The sequence below is a fragment of the Mustela putorius genome, unplaced genomic scaffold, assembly GCF_011764305.1.
Source record: "Mustela putorius furo isolate JIRA1106 unplaced genomic scaffold, ASM1176430v1.1 tig00003854_pilon_pilon_pilon, whole genome shotgun sequence".
Taxonomy (NCBI): Eukaryota; Metazoa; Chordata; class Mammalia; order Carnivora; family Mustelidae; genus Mustela; species Mustela putorius.
The window spans coordinates 6,532,921-6,549,478 of NW_025422006.1; the positions used below are offsets into that span (position 1 = coordinate 6,532,921).

Below are 16,558 nucleotides of genomic sequence, written 5' to 3' on the forward strand. Positions count from 1 at the left end.
GGGTTAGTGCAGAGACATCGCTGGCTCCTGGGGTGAGGATCAGTGATTTCCAGGAAGACCTTGATCCTTAAGTTTTATTCTGACATGGTTTTCATAGGAACAATGACTATAGCCACTGCTGAAATAATTTAGTTCAACCTCTTGTCAAATATTCCTTCCCAGATACACGTATCAATGGAACAGAATAGAAAGCCCAGGAATAAGCCCACAATTATATGGTCAATAAACCTTCAGCAAAGGAAGAATGAATGTCTAATGGGAAAAAGACAGTCTTTTCAACAAAGGGTGTTGGGAAAATTGGACAGCCACATGCAGAAGAATGAAACTGGACCATTCCCTTACACCACACACAAAAATAAACTCAAAACAGATTAAATACCTAAATGTGAGACTTGAAACCATAAAAATCTTTGAAGAACATACAGGCAGTAATTTCACTGACATCGGCTGTAGCAACATCTTTCCAGATCTGCTCTTGAGGCAAGGGGAACAGCTATCAGGACCACATCAAAATGAAAAGCTTCTACACAGTGAAGGAAACAGTCAACAAAACTAAAAGACAGTCTATACTGAATGGGAGCTCTTTGCAAATGACATATCTGATAAAGGGTTAGTATCCAGGATAAAGAATTTATAAAACTCAACACCCCAAAAAACAAACAGTCTAATTAAAAAATGGGCAGAAGACAGGAAGAGACATTTTTCCAAAGAAGACAACCAGATGGCCAATGGGCACATGAAAAAATGCTTGACATCACTCATCATCAGAGAAATGCAAATCAAAACCACAACGAGGTATCGCCTCACACCGGTCGGAATGTCTAAAATCAAAAACACAAGGAAAAAAAATGTTGGCAAGGATGTGGAAAAAAAAGAACCCTCGTGCACTGTGGGTGGGAATGTAAAATGGTGCAGCCACTGCAAAAAAGACTATGATGCTTCCTCAAATACATTAAAAATAGAACTTCCCTATGATCCAGTATTTGAACTACTGCGTATTTACCCGAAGGATATAAAAACTAATTTAAAGGGATACATGTACTCCTACGCTTATAACAGCATAATTTACAGCATCTAATTAGGGAAGCAGTTCAAGTACCTATCAAGAGATGAATGGATAAAGAATATGGGTATAGACACACAGTGGAATATTACACAGCCATAAAAAAGAATGAAATCTTGACATTTGCAGTGATGTGGATGGAGCCAGAGCATATCCTGCTAAGCAAAGTCAGTTAGTCAGAGAAAGACAAAGACCCTATGATTTCACTTGTATGTGGAATTTAAGAAACCAGACAAATAAATACAAGGAGAAGAAAAGAGGCAAACCAAGGAACAGACTCTTGACTATAGAGAACAAACAATGGCTACCAGAGGGGAAGGGGGTGGGGGGATAGAGGGGAAATGGTTGATGGGGATTAAGTAGTACACTTGCAAGGAAAGCAAATAAATAAAATAAAATAAAGCAAAATAAAGTAAAACAAAAGAAAGTAAAATAAAATAAAATAAAATAAAATAAAAATAAAGACTGCTCCATGGATACTTGAAAAGAAGGAGCATCCATTCTTTTCAGGATTGGGATTTCAGGGCATCAACTTGATATGCCTCATCAGTTACCTTATGTAATTCTTCTGTATCCTGACTTTCACTCCCTATGCTTCTTTGTTTGTTGGCATAACCGGATAGTAAGAGACCCCACCTCAAAAGACTACTTAGAGGAACACACAAGGGTACTTAACCCAAAGCATTCAGAAGAGTGCTTCTGGGTCTGAGTGTTTGATAAATGCTACTACTCTACGGGTTGAATTGTCCATTTGGTCTGTCACAGGCTAAGCCAGACAATTAAAACTTGCTTTTCGGGACACTGCAGGGACAAGAAACAAGAGACTGGCCATAATGCAATTACATGAGATGACTGAATGAAAGATAAGTATAATAAAATAAAGATACCTTTTACAAGGAAAATACACTCCTTCTGTACCACTCCCAACTTACTATCTCAACAAAAATCCTTCTCAACAAAAATCCTTCTACTACATTCTAAGGAAGCCTGCTTGACCTGTACAAATCTAGGCCAAAAGTTTCTTCCCCTGTAACTTAAATCCACTAATGCTGGTTTTACCCTCTGAGACAAGGCAGAACAAGATTACCTCCTTCTTCAAACATTTAAAGAAAGAGAAAGCATCTTTCCGTATTTTTCCTATCTTCCTTTTCTTCAGATTTGTCTCGAACAAGAAGGCTAAGCATAAACACTACTCTCCAGGCACCTATAAGGGCCAGGTACTCTGCCAAGGATTCAAGGGCAAGAGCTCTAATCCAATAGCCCAGGAAGGTAGGTAGCTAGGTAGCTAAGGTAGATAAGTAAGTAGGTATGTCTTATTCCCAAGTACAGACAAGAAAAGTCAGTTAAGTACTTTTGCTCCCTGTCCCCACAAGGACAAGAGAAAGGGCTAGATCCCAAACAGAAACTCTTCAGTCCCATGCTACTTCTATGGGCATGCCACCACACCTCCCACCCCCAGCATCCCTTTTGCATTTGGGGTTGTTGAGAGGCCCCTGAACTGCTTCGTGAAGACTGCTTGAGCTTTGGAAACTCTTCCAAGTCAGAGTCAAACCGGGTCTAAGTCAAATGTGTTTGTAGTAAAATAGACCTAATAAGAACAGCACCATCGTATCCCTTTCTGAACGCACAGTGATTAGGGCCAAGTACATTCACGGTGTTGTACAACCGATCTCTGGAACTCTTCCATCTCCCAAAACTGAAGCTCCGTATCTATTAAACAACAACTCCCGATTCCCCTCTTCCTCTTGCCTCTGGCACCCACCAGTCTACTTTCTGTCTCTATGAATGTGGTCACTCTCAGAAGTTCTCTGATTTTTTAAATAACCTTGATTATCTATTGAACTAATAAAGAGAAAGATCCGTGATGGTGACCCTCTATGAGGAAATAAATGTGGCAGAAATGTGGAAAGACGGAGTAGGGGTGATAGGGACCACAGCTGGGCTGGGAAAGCCCAAGACCAAGGGGAAAGGGCTGTTCCGGCCAGATGCTCTTAATAGCCCAATAAATGGAACTGATTTGATTATGAACTGGACTGTGATTGTTCAGAGGAGGGTTTGCCTTAGTGGGAACAAAACCTTCTGTCAATGAAATGAGCCAACACTCATTTAGCCTCTGCTCCATCCCAGGCTCTCTGAGCAGAGCTTTACACACCTCCGGCCATCTACCACGCCCACCTGCCCCACGGGACAAGCACCGTGGTCCCTGTTTTGCAGATCACGACACTGAGGATTGATGAGGTTAACTAACCTGCTCCCTTAACCATTACATATACCTCCCCTTTGGGCTCCAACACTCATACCACCCAGGAGAGAAGTTCAGACCCAATGGAGCGGGAAGAGATACCTGCTTGAAAAAGCTGTTGACGGTCATGGTGGTGGTCTTGTAGTTGGAGCCAACCCCATTTTCCTCCAAGGAGAGGGCTCTTTCAGAAAGCCTTCTAGTCTGGGACAGAGTTCTCCGCTCACCCGCGGAGCCTCTCCCTGTAAGGAAGACAATCGTCATTCGAAAACATGCCTTTCTGTTTGAATACACAGCAGTCATGACCTTTATCATATAAAAGACAGCACTTAAAAAATGTATTATCGAAGTGTAGTTGACACCAATGCTGTCTTCATTTCAGTGTACATGAAAGAGAAGTTTTAAGTCATGAAATGAGAACATGGCAAGTGGCCATCCTTGTTTTGGATGAAAATTTCCCTCCACTGGCCTCACCTTCCTCTGTCCCCCTGTCGGAGCCCCTCGTCTTCCTCTGACCAGACTGGAGAAGCCGTGCGCAGCCGCAGGCCCCTCCCACATGGAGATCAGGGCAGGCCACCCAGCAGGGCCCAGCACTGCAGCCAGAGCTGGGTCTGCCGAGAAGCTTTATTGAGCCAACACTGTTTGCTTTTGTTTTATTTTTACATTTGCATCCTGCTGGGAGAGGCCTGAGGTCAAATGCCCCTGAACTTTGGGACTGTGACCCAAAGTTGCCAGAGTTAGGGCGCCTGGGTGGCTCAGTGGGTTAAGCCGCTGCCTTCAGCTCAGGTCATGATCTCAGGATCCTGGGATCGAGTCCCGCATCGGGCTCTCTGCTCAGCAGGGAGCCTGCTTCCTCCTCTCTCTCTCTCTGCCTGCCTCTCTGCCTTGTGATCTCTCTCTGTCAAATAAATAAATAAAATCTTAAAAAAAAAAAAAAAAGTTGCCAGGGTTAGCCTGTGTGCGTTCTGAATCTGAGCATTCTTCTGCTCTCCCTGTGGGCACCAGGCAGCGGAAGGGGGTTCCTTGGCTGACCTGTCCAATAGGGATTAGAACCCTGAGTCACACCCACACCTGGGCTGGGACCCCGATACTCTGCACAGTTATCTGTTATCCCCTTCTGGGATTGAGGTGGGCACCTGGTTGCTTTTATACGGCAAAATTAAGGGGTTCCACTGTGAACGGTCAAATTGCCTTGAACTCTAATGTCGCCAAGCCCACTCTATGAATATTCTCTTATCCTTAATTCTTGCTGGGATGCTGAATGGGAAGTTTTTATTTTTGTTTTTAGGATTTTACCTATTTATTTGAGAGAGAGAAAGAGAGCAGGCGGAGCAGCAGATGGACAGGGAGAAACAGACGCCCTGCTGAGCAAGGAGCCTGAAGTGAGGCTCAAACCCAGGACCCTGGGAACATGACATGAGCGGAAGGGAGATGCTTGACTCACTGAGACACCCAGGTGCCCCTGAACAGGAACTTCCTGCTTCCATTGCCCGCCTAAACTTGCCGTACTGCCCCAGGATTAAACGCTGCATTTTCTGGTTGCTTCTTAAGAGGCAGCCTCTATAGTCAGGTTAATTTATCCATGACCCGGACATTACCCTATGGCCTACCCAGTTTATGGTCCCCTCTGAAGTCTGTGAGTATTCTTTTCAAATGAGGCTACGTGGGTCTACACAGAAGTTGGCATGAAAAAAAAAAAAACAACAACAACCCACTTATTGTGGTGTGAAGGTCAGGATGCACTTGAATGAGGTTTGTTGTTGGTAAATCAGAAATAACCCCGCAGTTCTGACTGGTAATTCACAGCAGTGATAAAATACCTTTCCCTCCGGTCCCCCATTAAGGGCGGCATTTGGGAAAAGGCAGGGCGTGGGAACACATGAGGAAAGTGAACAGCCTCACATATTTGCTGAACACAAAGACACTCAGGACAAAAGACACTCCACTGGGTGGGTCAGCTTGAGAACTCTGAACCCCCCTGGACACTTCCATACCCAAACTGTTCGGGAAGTTAATGACTCAGATCCAGGGAGAGGTGATGAAAAGGAGAAATACACTAAATAAGTTGGAACAGTAACAGAAATGTTCTTTTGGCGTCTACTTTTTCATTACACTAGGGGAAAAACATTTTTTTTTTGAAGGGACTGGAAATTATGCTGAGAAACCTGAGTTCTGTTTTTTGAAGCCTGTAAGAGCCAACCATGGTGGCACTGTCTAAGCCACTATAGATAGTTGCTGTACTTTGTTATTTCAAAACTTTTACTTTGAAAGGGAGGCAGCTACTGGAAATTAACTTTTTATAGTGTCAGAGTGTCCAGAAAATTCCAACCAAAAGTCTTACTCCAGGAGTATATTTAAGTTCCACAGATGTTCATGGTAATTGTTTTGGGGATCACCATCCAATCAAGCGTTCGTAAGTCAGTCATAACGTATTTCATTCTATTTACCTTCTTTGTTCCTACTCTCCACACCATACTGCACTCTGAGCCCCCACTCCTAAGCCCCTGACCTCAGAGTCAGTGCACTGGGGACCCCTCCCCTCCCCACTGCAGTTGAAAAATCTTACCAACCATGGACTCCACATCGGTTACCTCCCTGTCCAGGGTGGAGACATTGAAGAAACTTGTTAAGCTTATGGGAGCCCAGGCAAAAGGCATCCGGTATTTCCCCAAACGCTGGCAGAAGGCTTCTGCTTGAAGTTTTAGTTTTTCAATCTTTTCTTTACTCTAGAGGAAAGCGGAAAGACACAAGCAGAAACAAACAATATGGCGCCAGCACCAAGTCAACGGTCTCTGCCATGGATATGACAGCCACTTCCAAAGTCCCTACCCTACTAATTAAAAAGGGTGAATGGGCAGGAGAATGATACGACTCAGGCTAGGATTCTTGCTGACAAGAGAATACAGATCAGAAATCGAAGAGTTCAGAGAAAGTCAACATTCAATTATTAAATATACCTTCAGCTAAAAAAAAAAAAAGAAGTCCAAGTATCATTATCCCAGCTAACCAACCTAACCAACAAGTGCTTTTAGGGGCTAGCTCTAAGACTTGGATCTGCACAACAAAATTCTGGAATGAAACATTTTACAAATTAAATACCAAGCTGTCAAGAGAGTCTACTTTTCAAAAGTTGCCTTGGGAAACTCTAGAAAAATCAATAATGGTTCACCACGTCCTTATTAGGTTGGTAACATGTCCAAGGTGTTCTGAGTTCAAAAGAGAAGGTAGTTTTTAAAAAATGAATGCCTTGAGTTCAAGAAATTGTATTTGAAATTTATGAGTCTGGAACAGGGTGCTCCTTAGCCAAGCCTTCTTCCAGAAAGGCTGTGTTTTAAAGAGTCACGTTGGAAACCTTTGCAAATGGATGCGGAGAAAAGATGTCCTTTTCACAGACTCAGTACCTGTGTTGCCCCAGTGAATTTATCCCATACAGAAGTCTCAGCCTATTTCCAAATAACCACACCAAAAAAGATATTTGGAAATGGGCTGGGACTGTTGAGAAAGCCCAGCAGAGCTCTGATATCTTTTAGTTTCGTGAGGTCTCTGTGGCCTTCCCAACCTGGGTCAGGGCCTTGGAACCAAGACAGCAGGATGTGGCTTTTGTCCTAGCCAAGTTCTTTTCAGACACTGGTGTCTATGTCATTTGTTGAATTCAAGAATTTATTCCTTTAAAAAAAGTTATCCATGACCAGCTTTCCTTTCTTCTTTTTAAAGACATAATTTATCAATGTCTCATATGGGGACATATTACGGACATATTATGGACTTTACTATTTTGTGGAACTTCCAAAAAAATAGCTGCTTATTCTAAGATATCACCATTTAGTAACAGCCAAAGCGTCATACCTTTCCACCATCACCTTCTTTGATAACCATGTATGGTTCGGCACAGTCTCCAATCTCTCCCTGCTGAAGGACTTTTTCAATCTACCAACAAAAAAAAATATTAAAACAAAACTCATGAATTATACCCATATAATGACATCAATGCAACCATCAAAATGAGGTTTTGTCACAGTACTTGATGACAGGGGAAGATGCTCATGCTATTTTTTATTAAAAAATTAGGGTGAAAAAAATTAGCATGAAGAGTACTACACAGTTTTGTAAAAAAAAAGAAAAAATCATAAAGGCTGAGCTAAAGGATGATAATAGATACACAGCAAATGTTAACAGTAGTTATCTTTGTATGGTGAGATTATGTGCTATTTTTATCTTCTTCCTAATGCTTATGTGTATTTTCTATTTTTAAACCATAAACATGCATTATGCCTATAATAAAAAATGCAATAAAAGTTATTTTATAAAACAGAACCCACGAGACATATGTAAGAAGTGAAAAGCTCATTTTCTTTATTATTACTTACAATGTAAAAAAGAGATATGGCCTCCGTAAAAGTCGGGTTAGGGACCAAAACCTTCCACAAAATGAATAAATGAACAGAATAAATTATCTGTAATTGTCTCGCTTGTATTTCCTATTAGGGCCGCTTCTCTGGATTTAACAGACATGGAAAGAAACTGAAAGGCATGGAATGCGGCAGCTTTTCACTTGGCTAACTGGCTGGAAATACGAATGAATGTCAGCCTGTCGAGTATCTTCTTCCATTTGGGTTCAGATGAAGGATCTGACTGGCCAGAAATGTGACCACCATGTTTGGGAGAAAGAAAAGGAGAGATCTGAAATTTGCCAACCCTCTGTTCCAAGGAAATGTAGCTGTACTTGGAGGTTGAAGAGAAAAACAAGTGGCGTTAGTCCCATTAGCCTTTGTGGAGATTAGACACCAGTAAGTCATTTAATTTCTTGGAATCTCTAGGTTGCTCTCTTGGGATCATGGGGTAATCTTTGGGATCCTGGAAGTAAAACACTGTGCTAACTAGAAAATGTTCCAAGCCTGGAACTCTGCATGGATGTGAAATAAAACCTAAATTAATAATAATGTTATTATTATTACTTAAAATTTTGGGGTAAACAGTCAATAAAACTAAATATTTGGCTTAAGCTAAGTAAAATACCCAATATTCATTGTTAACCTCTAACCAGTCATTCTGGTGTGCAGAGAAAGCCTCTGGTTTTCTTACATCAGCAAAGAGTACAGCCGAGAATGCACAGTCTTCTACTTGGAATTGTCCCACATATTTTGAGTTGTACCGTACAAAGTCATAGTCTGTGACACAGTGATACAAAGGGAGAGTGAAATTTGGAAACCACAGGCCACACCTTAAATTGTCAAAGCCTGGACTTGGGAACATTTCTCTACAGGTGTCTAGAAGAACATGAACAGGTACTCTCTCCAAGACTTCCTCCACAGTAGCCTCCCAGAACAGGACCACTGAGGATAGGAGGAATAAAGCCTGTAATGGGCCCGGCTTTCTTCTGCAATCACAACTGCCCACTGAGGCCAGTATTATAACCTCCACTTTACACAAAAGGAAACAAAGTCTTGGCAAGGTTAGATAATCACCCTAAGTCCTATAGCTACAGAGTTTCAAAGCGGGGATTCAAAACCAAGAGTGTATGACTCCCAAACCCAGAGTTGTGCTAGCTTCAGATACAGGATTTGCTTGGAAAGGAAAAGGGGTCAGTTGAACATGAAACAAAATGAACAAAGTGACTCTCTCGGAGAACATGTGGACCCGTTCTGACCTCTCTTCCGCAAACATGCTCTGGGAATAAGGCAATGAGGAGAGCTTCCGAATGCAGAATGTGCAAGCCAGCCTGCGTTCAATTACCTTGACTACCAGGTAGATGTCGGAGGATGGGTAGGTGACGGAGAAGACTGCGGATCTCGCCTGACTTGAGGGGGCCACGGAGGGCGTGTAAGCACGCAGGAAGCCTTTGAACTGGTCAGAGTTCAGGTCACAGTGAAAATTTTCGGAGATCTGTAAACAAAGAGCAAGGCAAAGAAGAAGTCACCTCTGCTGTTCTTCTGGTCTACGTGTGTTTAAAGGGTAAGGAACCCATGAAGAAATGTTGCCGCAAGGATAAGGGTCTTTATGACCAGGAGTGGGGGAAAAACCTGATACGCATTTTGTCGCAATTTCTAGATGTCTTGGAGCTGCTGGAGAGATGATCCTCGAAACATTTGCATTTTTATTATCCCACCCGTTATTTCCTGAATACCAATGATGCGTTGGGCACCGCGGCAAAGAAACACAAGAAATCGTCTCTGCCCCACACCCACCCCAGTCAGTTTACAGTCAAGAATGAGGAAAAAGGCAATTTTGCCATTTACTAGTAGGAGCTAGAGATAAGGGACCGTACTCGCACGGAAGAGTACAGGGGACGCTCCAGAGGGTGGGAGGTCACATCCAGTGGAGGGACGGCGATCAGGAGGCATGTGACACCGAGGGTCCCTGGATAGGGACAGATGGGCAGAGCTGGAGGATGACGGTTCACTGGGGAGAGAGCCCTGCACAGAGAAGCCTGAGAAAGGTCTCAGAGCGCGCAGAGCCACGAGCGAGGGTCGCTCACAGCGAGGACACTAGCTTGACTCTCACTGGCTAACCCGGGAAGGAAGCCAGGCATGGAAATTCAAGAGTGTTTCTCATGTCGCAGGTGGCGAGGCCCCATTCGAGATTCTGAGCAAGAGCAGGGCAGGCCACGTGCTGCCAGGCTCGCCAGTGCCGTGTTAGTTAAGAGCCGCTGGGTAGTCGGGTCTCCCTTTCATCGCTAAGAGTCATAGCTGAGAACTGGCTGCTCGGCAGAAACTACATTTACCAGCATCCTTTGCAGGTGGAGCGAGCATGTGACTAGGTTCTTTCCAATGAGCTGTGAGCACAGGGGCTGAGTCACCCAGCTGGTAACAACAGGTAAGGGGGTGAGTGTTGTCGAATGTATAGAACTGTCAAATCCCTGCACCGTATACTCAAAACTAGTATAAGAGTGTATGCCCCCTGCACTTCAACAAACCAACAAACGAAACACTTCCAGCCCTCCCCCACCCATCTTTTCCCTTTTTGGGGAGTACAGTGCCAAGGACAAGGCTTAGGGAGGGTGCATACTGAAGATGGTGGAGCTCTGCCAGCAGGGGTTCTAGAACGACAGGGCAGCAGACCTCTGCTGAGCTAGCACCCACCCCACGCCACCCTGGATTGCTAAGAAACCAAGACAGAAACTTCTTTTTTAAACCAGAAGTTCTCCAAATGTGGTCCCCTGCCCAGCAGCTTCAGCATCACCAAGGAAGCTGTTAGAAATGCAGATTCTCAGGCTCCCCCGGACCTCTGGAGTCCAACGCTCTGACGGGAGCCCAGCATCTGAGATGTCAAAGTCCTCCAGGGGATCTCTGACACCCGCTCACGTGGGACAGTTACTACCTTACACTTTGGAATTTAGGGGTTAGCAGTTTTAGCAGTAAACCTACCCGAGCTGATGTACATCTCAGCTGTTATGAACAAGAGACACACACTTCCTTAAATACAGAGAGGTTACAGGTCAAAGGGGCAACAGCATCCTTTGTGGCTGGGTTGTTTTTGTCCTCCTCCGGGGTTCACAAAGTGACTAAACAGTAAAACTCTCCTGGAGAAGAGGCTGAGGTATTCAAAATCTCTTTCATTAAAAGGACATCACATTCAGTGAGGTCTTCATCTCATGGTCCTCACCATCCGTGACGAGATTATCTCACAGTGCAAAAACTCCCAAACAGAGGTGACATTACATATATATCCGAACTTGTCAAAAATGTATTTAAATTGCCTTGTTTATGTGTCATCCCGTATGTTGCTATTTCTTTGGTCTCTCGATCCTAAACAGGCCACTACCTCCAGCAGGCTTTCCCTTCAAGATTCTTCGAAGAACATAAATGACTAACATTGCCAGATCAATCCTGCAAAAACTGCCAGGGCAGTAGGACCAGATGTGTCAAAGGTCATCTACTTTCAAATCTGATGTGTTTTTGCTGCAGAGAAGTGAGATCTGAAAAACACGCCCCCCCCAATCATGAGCAATAGTGTGCCCCCCAGGATGGAATGTTCTTTGCTTCCTTACCTTTTTCCTTTCTTTAACATCATAGAGGGCAATGCTGGCAAACAGAGGCTCAATTTCAATCTCAAACCTGTCAGAGAAAGAAAAAAAATAGCATTTTAATTTAGATGATTTTGAATTTGCTGAAAGTGCTGAGCTCTATAAACTGCTTAAACATGTACGCCATTCCCCCAAAATATTTGGATAACTCCACACAGATGAGACTCATACTGGGATATTAGTGGAGAAAGATGGAGGTTGGTGGAAATTGCGCAGTCATTGGAGACTGGGCTGGATGGCACCTTCTCCTAAAAAGTACTTGTCGGGGGCACTGCAAGGGACAGAGGGCAGAATGGCGCCACAGTGGGATCCAATATGGCTCTACTTACCATTGTGGGTGCTGTGTTTTCTAATGGTAAAGCCTCTGTTTAGTCAAAGATTTTATTCCCAGTTTACCCTTTACTACTAGGGTAAGAATCCCTCTTATTCAATTCTAGGGGACAAGGCATTTCAGAGTTAAATAAAGTTTTGCTGCTTTTGCATAAATTTATAGTGGGACCATTCGTGTGGGTGGATATCTGGTCTTTCCTAATTTCTCTGTCTGGGGAGCTGCTGAGTTGCTGGGTCAGGATCAGAACTGTGGGGACCCAGTGAGAGCTAGAAGCATGTCAGCCCTAACCGCCCATTCCCCTTGAAATGGTGGGTTTGAGGAGACCGCATATCCAGAGCATAATCTTTCCACATGTTACGGAAGACACGAGAAGCACAGATTAACATGTTCCAAGCTTCTCAGGCTAACAACCTGTGATTTAGGATCCTGTTAGCTGAGCGCACCAGGAACCAGGCCCTGGACCACCATTACGTCAGAAGCCATGGAAATTAGGCCAAATTTTGTTTCAAGGCATGTGTGAGAGGATGGCCTTATTGCTAGGTAACCTTGTCTAAAAAGAAGACTTATTTTTTTTTTAAGATTTATTTATCTATTTGAGAGAGAGAATGAGTGGGAGAGGCAGAGGGAGAGAGAAACTCAAGCAGACTCCATGCTGAGCCCAGAGCCCATTATGGGGCTCGATCTCATGACTCCGAGATTATGAACTGAGCCCAAACCAAGAATCGGACGCTCAACCAACTGCGCCATCCAGGCATCCCTAAAAAGAGAACCTGAGGTTTTTCACAGAACCTGAGGTTTTTCTTCCTACAGGTGTATCTCCAAGGGTAGTCCCCAGAAACTTAAATTTTGAGGCAAATGAGAAGTTTATCAAAATGTAGGTTTCTTTGTCCCCCTTGAGGTCCAGTGAACCATAATCTCTTAGAGGGAAGGATGGTGCTGCAAGGTCTCCCAAAATCTGCATTTAAAACACGCTCGGGGGCTGGGGGGGCACCTGGGCAGCTCAGGTCATAATCTCCAGGTCCTGGGGAGCCTGCATCAGGCTTCTTGCTCAGCCAGAAGTCTGCTTCTCTCTCTCTCTCCCCCTCCCTCCATTCCCCCTGCTTATTTTCTCTCTCAAATAAATAAATAAAATTTAAATCAATCAATCAGTCAATCTATCTGAGTAAACTTAATGATGCACTCAGTTTCACCAGCAAGGAGACTCCTTGAACTGAGGTTACTGTACATAAGATAGCATTAAATCTTTTATTAAAGATTTTTGCACATTAAATGCAAAAGAGAAAAATACTTTGTTGCCATCCTCTTTTTTTTTTCCCTAGGTGCTATAAACATTTGCAGATTCTACACCAGCCTGATTCTTTCTACATGCTTGAGGCTTTACATGTTTCTCGAAAGCAAAACAGTGACAGTTAGAGATCTCAACAGATTCTGAAAAATTCCCAAGCTGATAAAATCTGTAGTGGTCAAAACAGAATACTGCATGTCCGTGTCAATGGGGAAATGGGGGTCTTTAACACTACCATTACATTTTTACTATTCATAATTTTGACACTGTAGGTTTACTTATAAGAACTTGCTTTTTTTTTTTTTTTTAAATCCGGTTTATTTGGAGTAGTTAGAAGTGGGACAGTCTCTTTGGTACATCACTCCTCTTACAGATGTATGTTGATACGGACACTATTTAAGACACTTGAGTGGGCCAAGTGCACCTCAATTCTACCTGATTCCTGCTTTGACAATGGGAAAAAACATTGCCAGAAAACTGACAATTATCATTAAGAGAAATCCAAATGGCTCTATTTGTTGTTGTTTTTTTTGTTTTGTTTTGTTCTCATAATACAGGTCTGTCTTAGTGGTCATGTTTTCCCACCTGTGAGAACTGCTGCTTTTTATTTATTGGAAGGATCTGGAAGGCTCGGTGGCATAGTGACATCAGGAGGGAGAATTTCTCCAATCCTGAAGAGCACAGTTACTGCACCTACCAGGGGCCTGATGTGCATCCTGTGGGGGTGGGTGAATGGCTCAGACAATAGGGGGCTTCCTGAGCAACGCAGAGGAGACCGGCGGTCACTTCCACTCAGTCCCCCTGCTCAAGGGCCAGCCGACTCCCACTTCCGGGTTGGCCTGCAAGGGCTAGAGGTTGCCTTTTGTAGCCCAGACTTGCCAGAGAGCTCTTTTATGAGCTGCTCATCTCCCTGTATAAGACAAAAGGCCCTCACGCCCCTCCCCCCTCCCCCCCCCCACGCTGGGTAGAGCTGGCTGGGGGGAGGGGTTACCACATCAAGGGAGCCCCGGGTGAGCAGCTCTGCCTGCTTCTGTTCTCAGGAGAGGATCTGGGGAAACTGTTCATTAGAATCACGGAAGTTTAGGGCAAGTAGGAACTTCAAGAATGCCTGGCGGAACAACATCATTTATCCCTAAGAGCTAAAACACCCAGAGAAGCTCCCAGGGTTGAAATACAGCCTTGAATCCAGGATCCAGGTGCCCTAATTGCAAACCAGGTGCTATTTGAGGGGCCATGAAGTGACTTCAGCAGATGAATGACCCTCCTAATGGGGTATGAAAATATAATATGCTTATGTACTGTTGCCCAGATAGAGCATTTTACAACTGAATATTTTCCAGAGTCTGTGATTTGAAGTCTGTGATTTGAAGTTGGAAGAATTCTCCAAAGTAGACGTCTGCAAGAGAGGCATGCAAACCCTTCCAACTAGATATGCAACAATCTGTTTGTGTGCTGGATTTACTGTGATTTATTAGTTCATACATTTCAATTTTTCATTTATGTGTATTCAATAATGTATGTAATATTTTGATCTGCACGTATCAAATTAATACACGTCAACAAAGGACAGCGGACTTTCTCCTACTCTAAAAGTAAACCATCAAAAAAAAAAAAAAAATTAGAGGTAATTGCTATAAAGTAGATGTGGCCAACAGTTGGCCCACCAGGTGAATCCAGATGGCAGATATGAGGTCGTAGGATATTTAAAAAGGAAATGAGAAGGTATGTAAGAAGTCAGGAAGTCATGCAGAAAAATCTGAATTTCCTGCTTCTTTTGAAAAAGCAAAAACAAAAACAGAACAGACAGCTGGCCACAATGGGCTTGTATCCTTAGATGGTAAGAACTGGCCCTTGCTAGCAGTGGGGACTCCCTTAAAATGGTTTGCTGGAGTCCACCCTGCTCTCTGGTCCTCTGAGGTCCCCGGCATGGAGACTGGGTTTTAGTAGCATTTAACGCTGTTTCAATAATCAACAAACAAGTCTCTGTGGGGGGGGAGAAAAAAAGCTCTGATGTGTAGCATTTTCTCATTTCTATGTTGCAAATATCCTACCGTGGCCAATTTCAAGTGAGGATGAACGGGAAGTCACTAGACACAGAGCTGGGAAGAGAAATGCACCACCGGCACTCATGAGTTAGTCAGAGTGGACTCAAGTACACCATTCACTCCTTTTCAGGTGTCCCCCCCCCCCCCGCCCAGCTTTCCCTGTTCCTTCTGTTTCTCTCAGTTTCCTTCCATGACTCCCTTCAGGGTGTGCCTTTGCTATGACACAGGAGGGACCACTGGGAGAATTAGAATCTTGGGAGAGTTAGAATCTGGGTCTAGCTGACTCCAAACGCTGCTTCTCCCATCATGTCACAACCGCACACGGTTACAAGGGTGCCCCACGGCCCTCCCCATTCGAGCTCGGTCCCTACAGACGCAGCTTGTCTGTAAAAGGCAAGATCAGCTCCGTGCAGTGGTTAGTATGCTTGCTGAGACTTACTTCAGGGTCAGCACCTTGACCAGTATTCTGTTGCCCAGATGTTCCTTTGGACATTCTGGCACCGGACGTATTTCCACAGCATCCTCCTATTATGAATCACATGGCGAAGAAATCATAAGTGAATTTCCATGAGGGGTTCCGGCGGGCGTGAGTCCAGGGAAGGAAAGGCTGCTGCCCAGCGCTCAACCTGCATCGGCCTTGTGTCTAACAGACAGATAACACTTTGCCTTTTTTAAGAGGGTTTGTTATTCAGTCCCGAGCTTCGAAGTCAACGCTGACCGCAAACAATTTCCCCTTTAGGAAGGCAAGGCATTGGAGACAAAGAGACAGAGAGAGGAAGGAAGGAAATTGGAACACGAATAGGACTGAGTAACATCCACCAGACGGCACTGCAAAACATTACACCTATTGTTGGCGTGGTGGATTGCTTTTTTTTTTTTGTGGCTGCTCTAAGTCCCCATTCAGAACTTTTTTCCTGCCAAGTTTTTCTAGTAAAAAGTGAGTTTCATATTTGAACCCTGAGTCAGAACAGCTCACAGCAGGCTGTATGTAAACCACCGATACTCATAAGAGAGTGTCTTTCTAGCTGACCATTTTCTTAAACAGATTGGAGACTAAACATAGATTCTACACAGGCGTATCCAGGTAGAGCTTGCTGAAGTTCTAAGTACAGGAAACTTAGTAATGACACATGAGTAACAACTTAGTAATGGTAAATACACCTTTTTTTTTTTTTTCCACTAACCACATTTGGGACTCTATTTTACTGCATTGGGACTCAAGACTTAAAGAGAAACACCACGATCCTAAGGAAACTTTTCACATTCAAACCTGAACTATCACAGGATCTTAATTATTTTCATGCATGCAAAGGTAATAGTGCCAAGTCCTGAAAACTTGAATTCCTGCCCTTGTCATAGACTATCCCAACACTGGTGGTCTGTAGCTCACAAGGCTCCAAAGAATGTAGTCAGGGCTAATAAAGTTTTCCTGGGCTATAAAGCATGGGAGCTCCTCCCAGATACCCGACAGCAACAGTAACATTTTTAGAAATAGCAACAGAATTGCCTTCCCGATAGCTCTAAACCCGGTTTGGTGACACAGAGAGGTTAAGTCACACCTACTCTAACCTC

General features: G+C 43.9%; 1 protein-coding gene across 3 annotated transcripts in view; it reads right to left on the reverse strand.

Annotated features, from left to right (window-relative positions):
- DOCK8 (dedicator of cytokinesis 8) overlaps window positions 1–16,558 on the reverse strand; it is a 202,626-nt gene that overhangs the window by 101,004 nt on the left and 85,064 nt on the right. For all 3 annotated transcript variants that reach the window (XM_045065055.1, XM_045065054.1, XM_045065056.1), the window contains 6 exons: window positions 15,426–15,511; window positions 11,290–11,356; window positions 9,036–9,185; window positions 7,149–7,229; window positions 5,869–6,028; window positions 3,408–3,544 (listed from right to left, as the gene is read on the reverse strand). In XM_045065055.1, the coding sequence (XP_044920990.1) occupies window positions 3,408–3,544; window positions 5,869–6,028; window positions 7,149–7,229; window positions 9,036–9,185; window positions 11,290–11,356; window positions 15,426–15,511 (681 nt within the window). The remainder of the gene's footprint in view (window positions 1–3,407; window positions 3,545–5,868; window positions 6,029–7,148; window positions 7,230–9,035; window positions 9,186–11,289; window positions 11,357–15,425; window positions 15,512–16,558) is intronic.